This window comes from Camponotus floridanus, unplaced genomic scaffold, assembly GCF_003227725.1.
Source record: "Camponotus floridanus strain SB8 unplaced genomic scaffold, Cflo_v7.5 scaffold24, whole genome shotgun sequence".
NCBI lineage: Eukaryota > Metazoa > Arthropoda > Insecta > Hymenoptera > Formicidae > Camponotus > Camponotus floridanus.
The window spans coordinates 2,995,326-3,015,105 of NW_020229370.1; the positions used below are offsets into that span (position 1 = coordinate 2,995,326).

General features: G+C 29.5%; 2 protein-coding genes across 5 annotated transcripts in view; both read right to left on the reverse strand.

Annotated features, from left to right (window-relative positions):
• Positions 1-352: 352 nt before the first annotated feature.
• On the reverse strand, positions 353-1,212 carry LOC105256555 (UPF0488 protein CG14286). Its single transcript, XM_011266575.3, has 2 exons — positions 1,002-1,212; positions 353-892 (listed from the first exon to the last, which is right to left on the reverse strand). The coding sequence occupies exons 1-2, from the start codon at positions 1,020-1,022 to the stop codon at positions 386-388; spliced, it is 528 nt and encodes a 175-aa protein (XP_011264877.1). The 5' UTR covers positions 1,023-1,212; the 3' UTR covers positions 353-385.
• A 9,083-nt stretch (positions 1,213-10,295) lies between these two features.
• Positions 10,296-19,780, reverse strand: part of LOC105256556 (myocyte-specific enhancer factor 2) — a 64,126-nt gene continuing 54,641 nt past the window's right edge. For 2 of the 4 annotated variants that reach the window (XM_011266577.3, XM_011266578.2), the window contains exons 2-8: positions 15,721-15,837; positions 14,766-14,969; positions 13,611-13,769; positions 12,594-12,729; positions 12,242-12,495; positions 11,598-11,782; positions 10,354-10,789 (exon numbers count right to left, since the gene is read on the reverse strand). In XM_011266577.3, coding sequence (XP_011264879.1) covers positions 10,354-10,789; positions 11,598-11,782; positions 12,242-12,495; positions 12,594-12,729; positions 13,611-13,769; positions 14,766-14,969; positions 15,721-15,774 — 1,428 coding nt within the window. In that variant the 5' untranslated portion in view covers positions 15,775-15,837. Of the gene's footprint in view, positions 10,790-11,597; positions 11,783-12,241; positions 12,496-12,593; positions 12,730-13,610; positions 13,770-14,765; positions 14,970-15,720; positions 15,838-19,780 lie in introns of all 4 variants that reach the window. The other 2 variants (XM_011266576.2, XM_011266579.2) reach the window with 2 other exon arrangements.

A 19,780-nucleotide genomic window follows, 5' to 3' on the forward strand; every position in this document is an offset into this window, starting at 1 on the left:
TTAAAAATAATATTTTAATTATCTACATTTTATTTCATAATTATATACATACACTCAGTTTATAATTATTAAAAGTTTTAAATACTAAAACTTCAGAAACGTTTTTCATTATCATTCAAAATCATTTCATATACATATATGTATACAAAATTTCCTTATGGTGTGTTTAACTAAACTTTATGAATCTTAGCATTCTTCTCAATTTTATTATAAAAATAATTTTATAGTAACAGATTTGTTTTATGACATATTGTATATATTTTATAAATAATTCTTTAATTAAACAGGAAAGCAGTATTTATGTACAAAATATGGATTAGGATAGCTTTGTACAAAAGTAGTCTGATATGTAATATTAATATAAAAGTTGATTTTATTAACATGTTTAAAAATTAAATTGAAATGGGATTTGAGTTCTATTATCAATGATAGCTTGCTTTACATTTTGCAGTTTATGATCATCATTTGCTTGTTCTTTCAAGTCCTGTGCATCATGTTGAATGGCTTTCCTGATAAACATTGATTTTTTGTTTGCTGAGGCAGAACTTGTAAATTTGACAGCTGACACAGTTCTGCTAAGTTTTCGTTCGTCCTCAGCCATCTTCTCCCTATAGTTTCCCAATGCATTTCTCATTATTTGTCTCTTCTTTACTAATGGCGCAGTGTTACTCTTTAATGAATGTAACTGTTTGCTGAGATCTTGTGCCTGCTTATTGTGTAATTTGCCGCTAGCTAAACTCGCTTCTAATTGTTGTATACACCAACATAATTCCAATTCAAATTTATCCTCCATTTCTAGGTTCAAACCACTTGCGCTATTTGCATCTACTGCTTCAGGAAGAATACATGTTTGCGTCGCACTCTTTTTATTTTTGCTACTGCGTTTATTATTCTGAAATAAATTTTACATTCACGTTTAATGTTATCATTAATGCAATTAACTTATTTTAACAATAATACATATTTTTTTAAATCAAAATAAATTGAGGAGTCTAAATTACCGTTGATGATTTTAGTGGCATTTTTTGTCACACGATAAGATTTATTTTTCGTTTATATAATTATAAAAAAATCACAATATCATAAATTTATCTACGATTTATCTATGAAAATACACGTATTTATGTTACAGTATATGTCAAAACATAAAGGTTATGTTGCTAGTACAGAATGATAGTATTGCCATCTTTCGTACTTGGGATAAAACACATGCTTTTAATATAAAAATATAAATCAAAATGGTAGTTATCTGTATACCATCAAATTAATAATAGTAAATCAATCGTCAGAGAGAGGCGGAAAAATCAGGAAAAGTTTTAATTTCAAAAAGTTTAAATTTCAAAAAAGTTTAAATTTTAAAAAGAAAATTTTTTTCAGTAAAATGTAAGCATTAATTCTTATTTCTCGTATGATACTTTGCACTTGTTTTCAAATTACTTCTTTTGTGCGTTTTATGTTTATGCAAAATTAATTATGCGTATACGTGACTTCGCGTTTTTTTTATTTTTTTCATTGTCCAAAAAAAGTTTACAATCAGTCGTCTTCCGGTTTCAGCATCGTGTATATAATTTTAATAACGCTCGTGCCGATGGTTGTGCTGGAATAGAAAGATTATACAATTACAATTAATGCTATACGTATTGAGCGGTTTTGTGTACAATCGGTGACGGATGTATGAGAGTGAAAATTAATTACACGCGGAAATAGAAAGAAAACGTAGCGTGAAAAAGCGAGGAAAATGGAATCGGATTGTATATAAGCATGCAGAGAATAACAGAACATGAGATTATCGAGAACACGATTTATCGAGAATTTAAAAATGCAACGATATAAGAAATAAATGTAAAAAAATTGTTAACATGTTAGTAAATATAAATTTCTAATTTTCAAAATCATGTATTAAAGATTTGAAATTAAAAATAAATTTAAACATTTTGGGATAAACTCGACACATTTGAATTTTGATAAAAAGTTACCAATTTTTTAAATTATACCAATTATATGTTTTATTCCTTTATCGAAATTATATGTTTTATTCTTTAATCGAAAATTACGTATCGATAAGAGTAGAAAGAAATAGGATATAATATACTTAACAATTTAAGTGAATTAAGTTTCTAATATCGAAATTAAATTAAATATTCTTGATAAATGTGCAAAGTATATGTACAAAAAAACTTTAGAAAAAAAACAAAACTTTTAAATTTAATTTTTTTTGCAGGATAATTTTTCAGACAGACAGAAAATGAAATGTCTGTAAGACGGTTTGGTAAATAGAGAGAAAGCGATCGCAATAATGTGTAAATATAAAGTATAGTATACAGAGTATATATAGACGACAGGATGACATTAATTCTCCAGAATATATTTACAAGAGCAGTACAAAGAATAACTTGATATTACACATATATATATATTCGTTACATAGACTAACGAGTAGTAGGTATAAGCAGGTGAACAGTTTAAATATTAATTGAGGCACGTGATAATAAGGCATTTCTACAGAGGATAGACACACGGTCGTACGCACGTAAGATAGAGCGTTTCAAAGAAAAATTACATCTAAGCTATTTCTACAGAATTTACGATATAAGCCAAATAATATACTTATATTCATTGATTTTTATAATAAAATATTATAAAATAATTTCCTCTTCTATTTTCTCTCTGCGAATAATTGCTTACGAAATTTTTTTAACTTAATCTATCCCAAGGAGAACACAAAAGTCAAAATTATATCAATTTTATATTATGATTGACTAAATTTATGTTTTGGTCAAATGACATTACCTTGACTTTTTGTTCCTTTTGGTGTACTATGAAGATATTTTTAAAAAATAAGTTTCTATGCCTCTTTCCAACATATAGAGATCGATTTGCATCAGTTAAATAAAATTCCAATTAGTAAGCTAATGTTGGACTAGTGAATTGTTGTCTTTCTGAAAATTATAATGCTATAATCAATAAAGAAACAATTCTGGTAATACAACATTTAAAGATATTTTTAAGTTAAATCTTTGAGACATTTTTGTTTTTGCGTTGCTTAAGAATTATCTAAGTAAAATTATTACTTGCAGAATACACCTCGTTCGAATAATAACAAAAGATTAAAAGTACAAGTATAAAGAAAAAACACGAACGTGCAAACGCTTTTCCAAAACACATTCTATGTGTATTTAAGTACGGACAATATTTTCTAGTATATCAATAAGATATGTCTATTCGCAGTTTGCCTTCGATCCTTATCGAAGAAATCAACTCTTATTCTTCTTCGTCTATCTTACGTGTTTACAATCGTTGCAATTACATTAGTGGACGTCACAATGAAGATTGATATTCAGTGCAAACCAATTGTGCTACACTGAATAACATACCGATTTTTATCTTAAAGTGTGTGTATGTGTGTGTGTATGTATGTGTGTATATGTATGTTGTGCACAGACGTGGTCGAGATCCCTAAAGTTTAGAACACGTAGCTAACTGTCCATTTGACTGTCCAGAGAAGAAAGGATGAGTCAAAGATTGAAGAACACATTATGTACATTATGTGGAAGTCATCAACATAGCTCAATTAATGAATAAAACAAAAGAAAAAAATATCTCTATGCTTGATCTGTTTCTTCTCGTTAGAATGATCTGTTAGATAATATATAATGCGCAATCTTACTGATATAGACATTTAACAGATAAAAACATAATTACGTATATTGCACGGTCCAGGTTTATATGTATATAAGTACAAGATTTTATATATATATAAATTTTCTATATAACGTAAAATAGAATTTTCCAAGCTTTGATATGTGATTAGATGATGATGTAAAATTTAACATAAAAATGCATTGATTCCGCAAAATTGCAAATATTCAAAAAACCAATAATACATTCTTTGTAATTTTTTCTATCGTTATAAATGTATATTTCTATAAATATGTCCAAAATTTCGAATCATATGGCGTATAATTTTCGTACTACGAAGTATGTAACATAATCCTATACATACGTCATCAAAGTCACTTGCAAAAAATTTACAATCGCACGCTGAGCCAAGTTATTTATTAAAATGCAATTATCGATAAAAAAAAATTGTCACGCGTTAAGCATTTCAATATCTTGTCTTATTTCTTTTCGAGATACAGAATTTCATTTTAACCAAATTATTATTCGTAGAATTGTCAGTGTTACAAAAATATCATAGTTTATGTTAAAAATATATTACAAATTTTCTTTTGAGGAAAAAATTGCACAAAACATGTATTAATATAAATAAAGATCATATATAATAGTATATGAAATTATATCGATTAATAGATAATAATTGAACATACATTAAAGTAAAGAAAATAAATATAGGTAAAAAATTTATTTTTTAACCGTAAAATCGGAGATTCCTCTAATAAATTAAAATGTCAGTATGGGAAAACATCTGATACTGCATGTTATACTATTAATCATCATCATCAAGTAATATTGACTATTAATTTTATAATTATTTTTAATTATTATATTTTTGCTGCATAAATATGAGATTAGATATATTTCGATTATTATTTATAGAGATAGTTGCCTGCTCTGGGTTTGAAGCATAATAAAGTTATTTTAATAAACAATAAATCATATATATGATAAGAGAGATTTTAAAGAAAACACAATATAATTGATGTAAAACACAGCGAAATTCTCACATGTTAACAATGTTATACAGTTAGTTGAGAAAAAAATTACTCGAATGATATTTAGCATTATGTATTAACAAGCAACATTTCTATGATAAAAAACTAATCGAGTAAGCGTGTAATGCTACATATGTCAAATTAGAAAAATATCGCACAAGTTCTCGATGATACAAATAATCGCGAAATAAATCCATAACGGATGCATGCGAACAACTATTACGATTTCACGAGAAACAATTTCAACGATTTCTCTCTCTTGTTAAAGTATAAATAATAATAATAATACATAATAGTATACAGAATGAATTCATATCCTCTACACGTACACAAATTACAAGTCGAGCGTTGAAAAAAGCTACATAGGTGGACATATATGTGGAATAATACTAAAATAAAATACTGCCAAATGTAAAAACCAAGTAAAATGTATATATTCTATGGGCAACATCGTAATAATCATATTCATTATGCTGATACACTGAAATAACCACAATGTGTATGTGTTTTACAATGTTGTATGTATGTGTGATGTACACAGAGCGTTATCAAATAATCATTATTTATCGCTAACTCTGAGACGATGATGATTATACTGACCACAATAATAGGCGATATGGTAGCATGGTCATACAGATTCGATAATAATAAACGTATAACAATAACTAGGTAAAATGTCGAGCACCAAGGATATATAACGTACAAATGAGGAGATTGTTTAATTCCGCCTCCTTTTACGAGAGTGTTTAACGCACACTCAAGTACTATTTGTGTCTGGCATTGAATGTGCATAAAAGGAGATAAAGTATGTCTTGAAAAGATTTTAGCACATGAAATATCTCTCAATGGCTTCGTACTTATGTAACAAACTTGGCAAACATCATTAATTATTATTATTACAAACATAAACCGAGTCTTTGTCTTGTAACGTTTTGTAAGTATTTCTTTTCCTCAAATATTCTCTAGTACGATATACTCTCTACTTAAAACGTAAAATCGGTATTCTCTTAATTAGTCAGTTACGATGGCACTATATGAATTACTTTCCTTTATTCTCGCAATTATCAGCTAACATAACGCACGACTATAATATTGTGTGTATGTCATTACTCTCTATTACATATTATATAATAATTTTTATACATATATATCCACATATGCATACATTCCAGTATGCACGATGCAAATCTGTTGTGTATGCGTGTACATGTGTGTGTTTGTATATGTGTAAATATACATTTTCGGTTAAAATTTATACATTGTACAATGTGTAACTGCGGTTTGAAATTATTAATCGTAATAGTACGATACGCAATTTGAGGAATTGTTAAACACAACCTCTCTCTTTTAAACTGTATTATACAAATATATGTGTATATGCTACATAATAATAATAATGTTTAAAGTATGTCTCCCTTTCCTCTTTCTTTCTCCCGATCACACATACTTTATCTGTTTACAGAGTGCATTTCAAAACTAAGCGAGAAAAAATCAACATGATAACAATACGTTAAAAAATATATATGTAAAAGATCCTATAACTTTTGGTGTAATTATGTACGTATCAAACAGGCTATACCGTTTTCGTGTATAGTTTCAAAATGCACAAATATAGATAGTAACAGTAAAATGACGTTATTGTTATGACGTTTAAAAATGTGATGCTACTTGGCTTTACAGATATGTCCAATACTTAAATCTGTATTAAACTCTTAATTGTACATGTATATATATATATATATATATATATATATATATATATATATATGTATATATATATATTTATTTATTTATTTGTGGTGACAACAGTTGTGGCTAGTACATATACATTTTATATTTTATTTACTACATTGTTACAGTGATTTCTGGTACTTGTGCCATGTGCATTGCAATTCGATTATTTGCGAACATTTGCCTAAAGCCTATGATGGCTTTGCTCCAAAACAATCTTAGCTTACGTTGCAATATAAAACGTCTAATCATCCGTAGATCTCGTTTATCTTACGCGCATGGCTTCTCTAACGATGGTCCATTTCGTTCACAGCATTCCAACAATTTCAATAGTCTCTGAGTTTTTAACTACAATAATTATCATTATTTTTTTTACGTATTGAATATCCGTCGAAATCTTGAGGCACAACTATACGATCGTAATTCACGTAACTAAAGAGTATTTAGAATATACAATGTATCATAATCTTTCATAGATAATAGATATACAAATTAATATAATTTTATATAAATGAAGAATGCTTTAAATTATCCAAATATGCCAAGTAAAAAAGAAAAACTATCTTAGGAAAATACAGTTTCTTGAATCACCGGGAAAATTTACCGGGTAAATTTCTTTTAAAATTATTTATATATTTTCTTTTCATTATATATTCCAAATGATTTTAAAATAGTTTCGAAATATTTATAAGTCTGATACAATCACAGGGTTTTTTTAAATCTTCATTCTATTCGATAACGTTGATAACAATATATATCTTTTGTCATTAGTTGTGCCGATCAAGACGAATACATCTTTAATTACATCAACGTATTTTTTTTCTCACAGATATATATATGTATATATATATATATAACTTACATGTATTCCATATTAAAAATATACATTGAAGTGTACGTACATGTACTTAACGTACATTTAACAAATTGTCTATTCCTTATGGGTTTCGCTATGCATCATCTTATTACTGTATGTTATGGTAAAATAGATCAGATAGCACATATAAACCTTGCATATAAAGTACTGCTCATGCTTTTCACATCACACTGCGACTGTTATACAAGTGTTGACGTTGGAACATCCAAATGATCTTATTGTTAGATGGACTATTATGCAGAAAGATCGTATCAGTTTCAATATCACAATAGGGCATTTTGGAGAAAGAATTAACAAGTTTTGGATTCTCGTGTAGCGTTCTGTCGAGATCATTTAAATTACATTTTGTATAAGATAAATATAGAGAAATTTTAATATTAAATGCGATATGCCAATACAAAATTGAAATTTTAACGTTTTTTTACCTTTATATCTAAAGTTAAAAAAAAGAAACGCCACAATAGAGAATATAATATTCCTGACAAAATGTTAAGAAACTGCATTTAACCATGTTCCCATTTAACATATTAATCAAATGCATGTCATTTAAATGTAATATCAAGTTTTAAAATATAAATTTGCAAGCATTTAAATGTGAATCAAATATATGTGATTATCTTTTTTGTAATATATGAATAGAATATATTATAATTAAATATCAATTAAATATAATAAATTTTGTGTCAATAGGAAAAGTTTAATAACTAGTGGAGACATTAATATATGTATATATATATCTTTAATACATTAAATTTTACTTCTTTGTTATGAAAAATAACAATTTCTTTATATTTTTTTTATTTGATAAAAAAGTGAGTTGGCTAAGAGATTGCACTTTGTGATCATTTTAAAAATTCGTGATTAAAATTAGTGACTATACGCATTACGCTTTCCGCATACCGATTATTCGTACAGTCATATGAAACATTTCTAATATGCGTTAATAAAGAAAATGAATATATCGAGGGTTATATGTATATCACTGTACAACCTTCGATTACAATACAGAGGTTGCCTTCCCATGCTATTTGTCAAAAAGTCACATTATAAAGCTTACAACATCATATATTGTTTTCTCATATTATGTATATATATATATATGTCGCACTTAAGTAGAGTTTATTATTTTCAAGACTTTATTAACAAATTGTACTGCATATACGATTTGGGAAAGCATCCTAACAGGAGGGCCACAAATGGTGCCAGGCACTATTCATTCATATACCTGCGTATTCCATTAGTATGTTAATTACAATAATTTATCAAATACAACTCTCGAGAGAGAGAGAGCGATTCTCACCAGGATACATCCTGAGATTGTAAAACATACATTGAAATCATCTTGACACATTTTCATTTCACTGATTTTTAGGAAGAAGATAATTCTATGTCATTACACAATTGCAACCCTGTTTTGCCAAATATTAAGTTTACGGTTGTATTAGCCAAAAAGCTATTGAGTCTTTCTGATATGAAATGAATAATCTCTTTCATAATAAATTCTTGTATATCACAGAACAGATTTGTATACGATGAAAAATTTCTTTGTTCTTAAACAAATCGTTCCATGTTTTATATATGGTTATTTTTTTTTGTGAAAAACTTTGTTTATATTAAAAAAAACTACAAGTTACATAAAATTGATCAAATATACACATAAACCATTTTATAAACCATTTTTATTTTTGTAGAGATATAATTTCGGTTTCCATAAAAATTTACGATTAAAGTTATTAATATTAGTATCACTCAATCCTCCTTACAATAAGTTTTGTTTAATCACATTTTTTAATACATGGCATATAAACTCTCGTTTACACATTTTTAGGCTTTAAGGGTTGCAAAGTTCTTACAAGCTTTCTTCCTCCACAATTTTTCTTTATACAAATGTGCAAAATACTTGTGGAAAATGTATATAACGTGTGATATATGTACATACATACATACATACATACATACATATACATATGTGTATGTATGTATATATCTGTATGCGCGCTGTGTGTATATCTTTTTTTATTAATCAACACTATATATAATATGCCTATCTATCTATCTCGTATTACCTCATAACTCAATATATATTAATTTCGAATCTTGTTCTATAGAATATCATGAATAATTTTAGTACAGCAGCGAATTTCCACATGTTTGGGAAGTTAGCCATAAACTGTTAATAAATTCACGTCAGCAGTAAAATCAACTGATTGATTAATAAAAAGAGAAATAAAAATTTTAATGTTATAAAAATTTAAAAATGAAATAAAATATAAAATCATTTCAATAATAAGTTTTATGATCAAATAAAAAATAGAGAAGAGAGAGAGCTTGCTACATTAAACATATCTTCCTCAAATTATTTAAAAAAATAAATAATTGTTGCATAAACATAGTACATTATTGTATAATTTTACAATGATCATATATTAACAGATTATGGCATAGATTCTGACTACTATACCGTAAAAAACAACAACGAATTATAATGATAAAAGTTTTCTGGTCTTTATAAATCTTACACTACGTGCAGATTTCTTCACAAGCTCTTTTAGATTCTCAGAATTACACTTTCAGAAATTTCACAATTGGGTACTGCGTTATTATTCTCTAAAACATACTGTTTCCCTTCGCATAGATTTTCATACGATAAGCATCGTTGGACATAATGCCATATCGCGAAAGTTATTACGAATTTTATGACATATATACAAACAACACTTCATATTATATACATGAAAATATATATATATGTATCTATCATATATATATAATATATATATATAAAGTTTCAACATTATGGCACCTTATTTTCTTTTTTTTTTTTTCTCTTCAAATAAATGTATATTCTGTGTGTGTCAGCTTCAAAATATAAACAGATTTTTTCACTCCGCGCTAACTATGGCGGGGAAACATACCATCCCCACAACTATCGTTATCGCGATAGTACACATGTCTCAAATACGTTTTAAAAGGAGTTTGTTTTTAATTATACTGGAACTCACAAGCACTATATATGCCGTTGTACGTCGAGGAGGTATCAAACAACTGATGAGTGCAACAATTCAATCGACATTAAGTCGCCCAACCCTCCGTGATTCTCGAGCGCTTCATGAGCGGTCCGTTCTCGTAGTCGGAACTATTCCCTCCATTTCCGCCGCCACCGCTAGAATGGTTCGTTCTAATGTCACCAACCGTACCACTACCCGGGGATGTCGGCGTTATGCTACCATGGGACGGAGGTGGATTACTACTCGGTCTGCTTGATACTAAGTTCAGTGTTTGAGGGCCCCCCGGATGGGACACGTGATGCGGCGGCGGGGCACCGGTACTGGACGAAGGACCAACGTTCAAGCTCGTATGATGTACATTGCTAGGTCCGCCATTGGACCCGCTATTACCTCCATGCGGATCTCTGGGTGGACTTATCGGTTCACTTTTTATCTTTACGGGTAATGGCGATGTGGATGGTGGTGGTGTACTGCTTGATACAGCTAGGTGAGGAAGACCACTGTAATGTCGAATAAGTTTTGTAATATTAAGAAAATAGAAAACACAATAAATGCTTAGAATTTAAAAATGAAAGTGTTGTATGCGAATGCTCTTGTAATATAATCATTTAAACGAGCAGAAGCTATAATTAATCCTGATTTTGTTTTCTAATATTACATCTACTTGTGATTATGTTGATAAAGTCTAAATGAAATTACTCAAACAATGATGCAAATCAAGAAAATGTACCTTTGATAAAATGTATGCATTGTGACATAACAATTTTTAATTTAACTATGCAAACAACATAAATATTTATAAATGAAAATGAATATACCCAACATTCGCAATGTAATGTATGATATGTCAAACTAAAGCACCGAAAAAAAACTATAACGCTCCAGTAGTTGAGATATGTCATTATTCTTTATCAGCAATAAATAGAATAAAGCATATAAATATTATTCCATTAAATAATATATAATATAAATTAAAAATAAAAATAAGCAAGGAAAAAAAAACAGATTATATAACATATAAAAAATTATAAAAATAAAAATGAGAAAAAAGGAGATAATGCTAAATCTGAATTTATTGAATGTTTACTGTAATATACATAGATATGTATCTTTTATATATTTAAATTTATTTTATTTAATCTATATTTAAACATGTATATTTTATATTTATTTTATTTATATTTTATCTCTAAAATATGTATATATCATTATTATATATCAACTAGTATGAAGAAAATAACTATTAAAAGTCATACCAACTGGATATATAGTTTTTTTTTACAACAATAATTATGAAATGTGATTTACCTGATGCTGGACATGGTGGCTGCCGAATACATTGATAAGTCATCAACGTACCTCTGATGAGACCATGCAAGGCTCCCGAGATCCGAAGAGTAGTCTGTTGGTCCAAAACTAGAGTATCCGGCTGGTACTGTTGGTGTTTGTAACGCTACCACCGGTGTATTCAATGCGGATTGCGTATGGGCATTCTGAAAGTAAGTAAAGGCGCAATTTATCATAAATTTAAAAGTAATTTAAATTTAAAAGTTTACCAGCTAAAACATAGAGAATTTCTTTTCTTATTTTAAAAATATCATTGAGATAAAAGAGAGAATTATTTCTTTAAATGCTTCTTTTAAAATTTAATTCCCAATTTTGTATCTTTATTTTAAATTGAAAATATCTTTTTAATTCATATATAGAAAAATCATATAGAAAAATTTGAATGCTTACGAAACAAAAGATAAAATATGCTTCTCAAAAATCAAATTAATTCTGCTGTTTGAAAATCTCTTAATTTTAATTATTAGTAACAGAATACTAATCGTATAACATTAAAATTAAGAAATTTTCAAAAAGTAGAATTGATTAGTTTTTTTAGCTTCATATTATGATCACGCTATCATTATTTATGTAGCATTTAAAACTAATAATGGCAAGACAATTACATCGTAATTAGTGTCTTCGGAGAGAGGTTGTGTGAGCGGTGTTGGTATAACCACTCGAAGGTTAGCCCTGTGAGGATGGGGCGGTGGTGGTGGCAGTTGCGGGGGTTGCGGCGAATGCCTAGGCGGATTGCTGCCTTTATTTCCGCTACCTCCACCGACCCCGAGCGATGGCGTAGGTCCTGGACTAGACGAACCATCCACTGGTGACGCTGACTGATAACCGTTGCTCATGTCCAACATTCCTCCCGGATACGCTATATAGCGAAGAATTATACATGTTAGATGTACAAATTTCACGCGAAAATGTCAGGAATTTGCTCCCTTTCGGCTTTCTGTCTCTAATTAAAGCTACCTGGATCCGTCTCGGACGATGACGGACGTGGAGAGATGCTGGTATGTGCCATCTGTGGACTAGATCCAAGGAGAGATTCGCCGTAACTGTTCACTGGTACAGATACTGGTAGCGTGTAATTCGATTGTCCCATTGTCTGCAATCACAACCGACATAATGTAAATTAATAATACCTGCAGCAAAGATAGATACAAGTACTACTGGGAGCAATTTATAGCAAATTTGCAATTTGCTAATGAGTACCGTTTTGCTACAACTTTATATAACATAATGAAATATGTATGTACATATAAATTCATACTCAATTCTTTTTTTAGGTATAGCAATATGAAAATGAAAATATAAAGATAATTATAAGTATAAGCAATCAAGTAATAAAAATAATTTTTATATTTAAATACTTTAATATTTATAATAATATACTTTATTTATTTTTTCAACTATAACTTTTTAATTTTATTATATGTGTATACTTTAAATAATAAAATGCTTAATAATTATTTTAATATTTGTTACGTACATACACAAAAATTTGTTATGAGAAGTTGGAAAATGATATTTTCTCTTATCTTATTTTTCTCTGTAGAAAAATGAGTACAAAAATAAATCGCAAACTGCATTTAAAAGAATCGATTTGTACCTTATATATATATATATATATATATATATATATATATATATATATATATATATATATGACAGATCTCGTAATAAAATGTTAAATAAATGATATATTCACATGTCAGTCATTTGGATAAAAATGAATTTAAAAAATTAACTTGTTTGGATAATCCTAATATAAATGGAACCAAATGAGAGTTTAGTATTTCTGATGCGACATTTTGAGACCTGGAAATCGTTATATAAAAAGATTCAAGTACTACATCTTTCTTTTTGTAATATGAAAATATTATATCGTTGTTCGACATGCATCGCGAGTTTCATATAATAAAAGAAGAAAAATAATTTTTGCATAGATATAAATTTTCCGACTGACATTTGAAACTTGATATTTACCCTGCTGCCATTGTGTTGATGCCTCTGCATCATCATCTGAAATTCTTCGTCGATCTTGGTGTATTTGGCCTCGGTGCGCGGGGTAAGATTGTATTCGATTGCGTCAGGTTCCGGGCTCTCCGGAGACATGGCACCCTTATGCTCCTTCTTGTTGAGCGCCTGCAAGTGTCAGCAGACAGGTTCACGTGACCACACCGCCCGAGGGCACTCAACCTTCACATGCACATTAATTTAACACCAAGCACGTGTGTGTGCGTGCTTTTCTTATTCCATACCCGGTTTATCCAACGCAATTATGTTCGTGCAAGAAAGAAGGAAAAAAACGAGATCGCATCTCGCTCTCTCATCAAAACGAGACTGTATCCAATAAATGTAATACGTACAAGACGCATGATTATTTAAAATGGCAATTCCTTGTAAGATTTGTTAACGTTTACCAAATCTCAAGTAAAATTTAGAAAAAAATATATGCTAAGAAACTAATTATCTTAAGAAAATTGTTTGATCATTCAACATTACTTTAAGTTAATTTAAAATAGCAACTTAATTTGTATGCACGAATCTTCTACGATATAACATGCTAATTACATACTATATTTTTTAAAAACATTGCATATTTTACATTTTCTTTCAATTATTGATTTAAAAAGAATATCTTCATATCTAAATAGAACAAATTATAAAATTTTAAATCAAATTATATATATGTGTTTGTGTAAAAATCACTTACAAGTGAATTAAAATTGGTCTCATCTATTTGTATTCTTTAAAATTTAATTTTTATTATATTTCTCGAGAGAATTCTAAATAATTTGCAAGAATACATAGTTCAAATATATATTTATATATTTTATTATATATATTTATATATATATTTATATATTTTAAAGCATTGACACACAATTGACAATTTTTTCATGTTTATTTTTATCATTCAAATTCCTTTAATATATCCCGTATATTCGATATCATTGCATATCTATGATCTTGACATATCTGGAAATCGCAAACATTTCCTTAATCGGGATTCTAACGAAAAGATGTATTTCACAAAAAATTAGCGATGACTGGCAATGTTTTTTGGCGAGGATTCGATTCACGTTAGCGCGCATCCTCATTTTGTCCTGAGAATCCGTAACGGATAAATGGACTCACCTCGATGATATTCTTGTTGGTGAGGGACTCGTGGGGTTCGTTGTACTCGGTGTACTTGAGGAGAACCTTGTCCATGTCGGTGCTTGCATACTGGTACAGCTTGTTGCTCGAACTGAAGATAATCAGCGCAATCTCGCAATCGCACAGTACCGATAATTCGTACGCCTTCTTCATCACGCCGAATTTCCTCTTGTTAAAGGTCACCTGTCGCATTTAAAAGGAGAGAGGGACGCATTGAAGGTGAACTTCAGCAAGATCTTAAGCTTTCAAGACTATTAAAAAGATAGACCGCATACGGCGAATATTTCACATTTGTAACCATTAATTTATTCCTCTCATCGTCTTAATTGCCTAATCAGTCATGTTACATAAGATTATATCAATAAGTATGAAAAATTCATCTGGAGAGTATATTTTTTTTTTTTTTAAATGTACATATTTATAGAAAATATACATATCATTTTGTATATTTTATTCATATATAATATCAGTTTTATAAAACTAATATTATATTCTGTTATTTATGCATGTCTATTTCATGTAAAAAAGTGAGAAAGTTGTATCAAAAAGTCTATTTAAAATATTGATATACAGTACCGGCTAGAATTATATCACATTTTGATTTTTTGAGTATAACTTTCGTCAAAGTGCATCGAATGCGCTAAATATTTTACAGTTGTTTTCATTAATTTATGAAAAGTTATTTTTTCAATAAGCTATACTTACTATCAAAACATGTAATGATTTGATAAAGATCCGTGCACTTTAAAACAAGTTATACTCAAAAAACCAAAATGTGATATAATTTTGGTCGGTACTGTACATGTATGATAATGGAATCCTTTTAACATTTTTTTGTAAAAATCAAACGCAAAAGATCTTTACAGTTTGCATCTACTTAAAACTAACAATAATTGCATTGACTAAATAAGAGGCATTTATTGTCTAGAATTACCTGACGGTTCCGTTCGTCCGTGATACGTGAAATCTGAATCTTTTTTCGACCCATTGTGACACCACGTCTTGGATATGAGACAAGTCTTTAAAATCACTGGATGGAATCTTAAGAACACTGTAACAGAAAAAGGAATATTCATTGAGAATTTGGGACTATAAAGTTTTAATTTACAACAAACTATATACATAATATAATAAACAAAATAAAACTTTTATTTTTTTTGCGCAATTTTTCTGCTTTATTTATAGAGCAAAAGAACACGTCATCACAATATATTTAAAATAATAAATAAAATACGGCTTCGACTTTTTATTAAGTGCACAGTTTGAAAAGAATGTATAAAGATCTGTACGAGCAATATTTTTTTTTAAGGAAAAAGTTACATCAGCCGATAAAGAGCTGGTTTTAAAACAAATCTCGCTGCCGGCTTCTGGATTTAACGTGTTTCACGCATAACGCGAGCGTTATGGGTGAAAATAATAAGCACGATAATAAGACAAACACGACAGTGCGGAGAGCGACAGAACTGGACCGCGCTTTAAAACCTAATATTCAATGGAAACTCTCTCGCGCGCGCGTGTCACTTTCATATATCGATTCCGGTGCCGTGCGTACGAGAGAACAAGTTCGCAAAGCGCCGCATGTGCTTCAGAGCCTACGGACCGGCAAACAAAGTGTCGAATCGTTTACCACTGCGAGATTGCAGCTTTCAAGCGGAATAAAAGGGAACGATGTCATGTGTAACGTTGCGTTGTGTGTGTGTGTGAGACAGAATGTGTTTTCAATTGGAATTGATAATTGAGCAGTACAGAAAAGCGAGCTAATTCGTGTGCAACTGTAAATTTTTAACTAACGTAGTGCAAGTTAAAATAAACGTAATGCCTCTTTATTTCGCAGCATTCTGCTCGAGAGAGAGAGAAAATATTTATCTTGGAAAAAGAAACTCACGCTATAAGAAAATTAGTTTTAGCGAGATAATAATTAAGGTCAGATATTGTAAAAAAAATTCTCAAGATAAGAATAGGTTTTTACAAAGAAGGAGGAGACGCCTCAAGTATCGAGAGCTAGAACTTCGCACTTTAAACTATGTATGAGGCACTTAAATAAAAAAAAAGTTGATGAAAAACTCATTTTTAATATAATTTGTTTTCCACCAAGCAGTAGAATTTTAATTGCATTTACACTCTCCTTCCGTTGAAGTTTTAGTCGCTATACATTTAAGTGTTTTAATTTCAATATTTTTAATCTAAGTATATTAAGTATATTAAATTGATCATTCATTTATTGTTAATAAAAAATAAAATTTTACATCCTTGAAACTATTGTCTTTTTCTCGCTATTTCATATAAAATTGTTAACTTTATCAATTTTCGATGTATCATATAAAAGACGAGACATTGACATTATTATTGCAATATATTCTCCAAAATCGCAATGATAAGCAATCGAAAATGTTGATAAATGAAAAGATATGGCTCTGCAGTATATTACTTTATTATGTAATACTATATAAATACGGGACTATATGAGATATATACGATATGCGGTGTAAAATTAGACACAAATGCGACCGAATTAAATATTTCGGGCCCACAAATAAATCGCTAGTGTTGAAGAGGAGGGAAACTAATTTAAATCGATGAGTGTTTCTAAGAGAGAAAAATTAACTCTGTGGGTCAACGAATTCGCATATCGTGGATATAAATTGTGATATCAACCCTTTCCACATGTGTGTTTTTTTCTTTTTTTGACAATTTAAATTTTAATTAATTTGATTCTTTTTAGATAAGTATATCTCATCAAAGAACATAATTTTTGAGATTCATTAAAAAAAAGTGAAAAATTTATATATCAAGACTCTTTAGAGATTTATTAAATAAATATAGACTTAATTCAATAAATATTAAATGGGGTTGAATGTAAAAAGATTTTTAAAGTCTCATTAATCGCTTGCTTTGCTATCCGTGATAACTCGTTTTGCAGATACGCATATAAAAATGTTATTCTAAGAGATAAGGAGATAATTAAATTTTCTCGTGAAATTAACAATAAATAACACGAAAAAGGTAGAAGAAGAATATAATAAGTAGAATATTCTCAAAAAATAAATCTAACTTAAATTACTAATCCTTGAGAATCTGATGCCAAATCTCTTCTAAAGAAAACTACTGAGAAACATCATTTATCACAATTTTCGAAACTTCAAAATCTTAATTTTAAATTTAAATTTCAAATTAATTTATTTTAAGACTTATTCTACTAAATTTTTAATTAATTTATTCAATTCTTATTCTACTAAAATCTCTTTCGAATTAATATTATTTATTCGCTTATTCTAAAGTTTAATTTGAGAAACCTACAACTGCCGATATTTTCACTAAGAATACAAAAAAAAATATCTGTCTCGTGTTTTCATTTTGCAGTTAAGAATTTATAATAGAAATATGATTTGAAAAGCTTCTCTCTCTCGTCGAGTCGTTCACGCGAACTGTCGAAAGAGCCCGAGGCAACGCGTATCATCTCGTGGCGGCAGTATCGAATTAAAAAGAGCTTATCTTTCCTCCCGCGACGTAAAACGATACAGCAACGCGTAAGAGGAATCAACGAGGCGAAAAGTTTCGCGAGGAGCAACCGCGCAAAAATTCGACACGCTAGTCGACAATGATTCACTGCGTGTTATTCAAATTGTTTTCGTTGGGATCTTGCCTGTAACAAGTGCGCGAGGATGCGAAATGTACCGAAACACTCGTCGCGTCTGCAATCTTATTATCGGCAATTGACACGGCAAACGTCGCGCGTTTGTTCATCTTTGACACGCACGATTATCAATTCATTTGCGAATGACAAAGTTGCACACATGCATGAACCCAATATTTTTTCCAAAAAAGAAAAAACTTCAATCCTACGCCGCGTTTATTAACGGTCATTTCTTTCGTCAATAATAACATATTTTTGATGAAACGTGAAATTTAAAAATGTCAGAGTCGACAGAGCTATATGGCATTTTAAAAATAAAAATGGGTCGAATGGAACAGTGTGTCAGAGCTGACGAAATTTAATACGTTAACTTCATATTTATAATAATATCGAAGATGTGTGGATTTTGGGATGAAAAATAAAAAGCAGGACATGAACCCGATTCCGTTCTTTAAGTGATTAAAATGGAAGCGGCGCTTATGTCAGTCAAAATTTTTAATTAAAATGTCGGAAAAAAATGGTGACGTTTAAATATATTTGCGTTAAAAGAAGTGTATTAATATCTTTTAAAGAATTTAATCAAAATGTACACGCGAATAATAAATAAGACGTCCACAATTTATTGCGATCATGAAGAGAGATATTTCAAAGGAAATAACTGCGATTTTGTATATTATATTATAAATGAGATGAATGAGATAAAATCAATCTTTCTTCCTACAATGTTCGTAAAGCACTGGTGCTTAAGTAATTAAAGTAATTAGAGGAGCCTCTGTATTCTCGTATACGCAGTATGCTACGATCGGCAGTGACGTCAGCTGAGAAATAGAAAGCGATTCCTTTATCTCTTGCAACCATATGCCGTATTGAAGCAGATAGCGTTAATTGCTTCGATCCATCGTTAACGCGGTGAAAATGTAACGGTGAAATGCGATTCCTTCCCCTCTGTTCCTCCAACCCCCGAGAGAAAAGCTCGTAGGCGCCTTACTCGATGATTTATAATACTTGGCCGACGTAATTCCTAGATTTGAATCAAAGAGATTTTATATCTCTATTCAGTTTGTTTCGTTGCAGAGAATTCCAAGAATTCATGTTTACAAATAGTTATTGTTATTAAAAACGGGTCAATTTACGAAGAATTTAAGCAAAGATATCGACAATATGAAATTTTATATCTTACAGTCAATTCAATTTTTTACTGTATTTTGCGTAATGACTCGCTATTTGTATAATATTATTCGATTACAAGACTAATTTTCGGATATTTATCGTAATAGATACATATAAGAAGGCATTTTAAATACGAGAATCCATATTTTTTTCTATCGAAATTAGATTCATGAGAAAGATTCGACGGGCA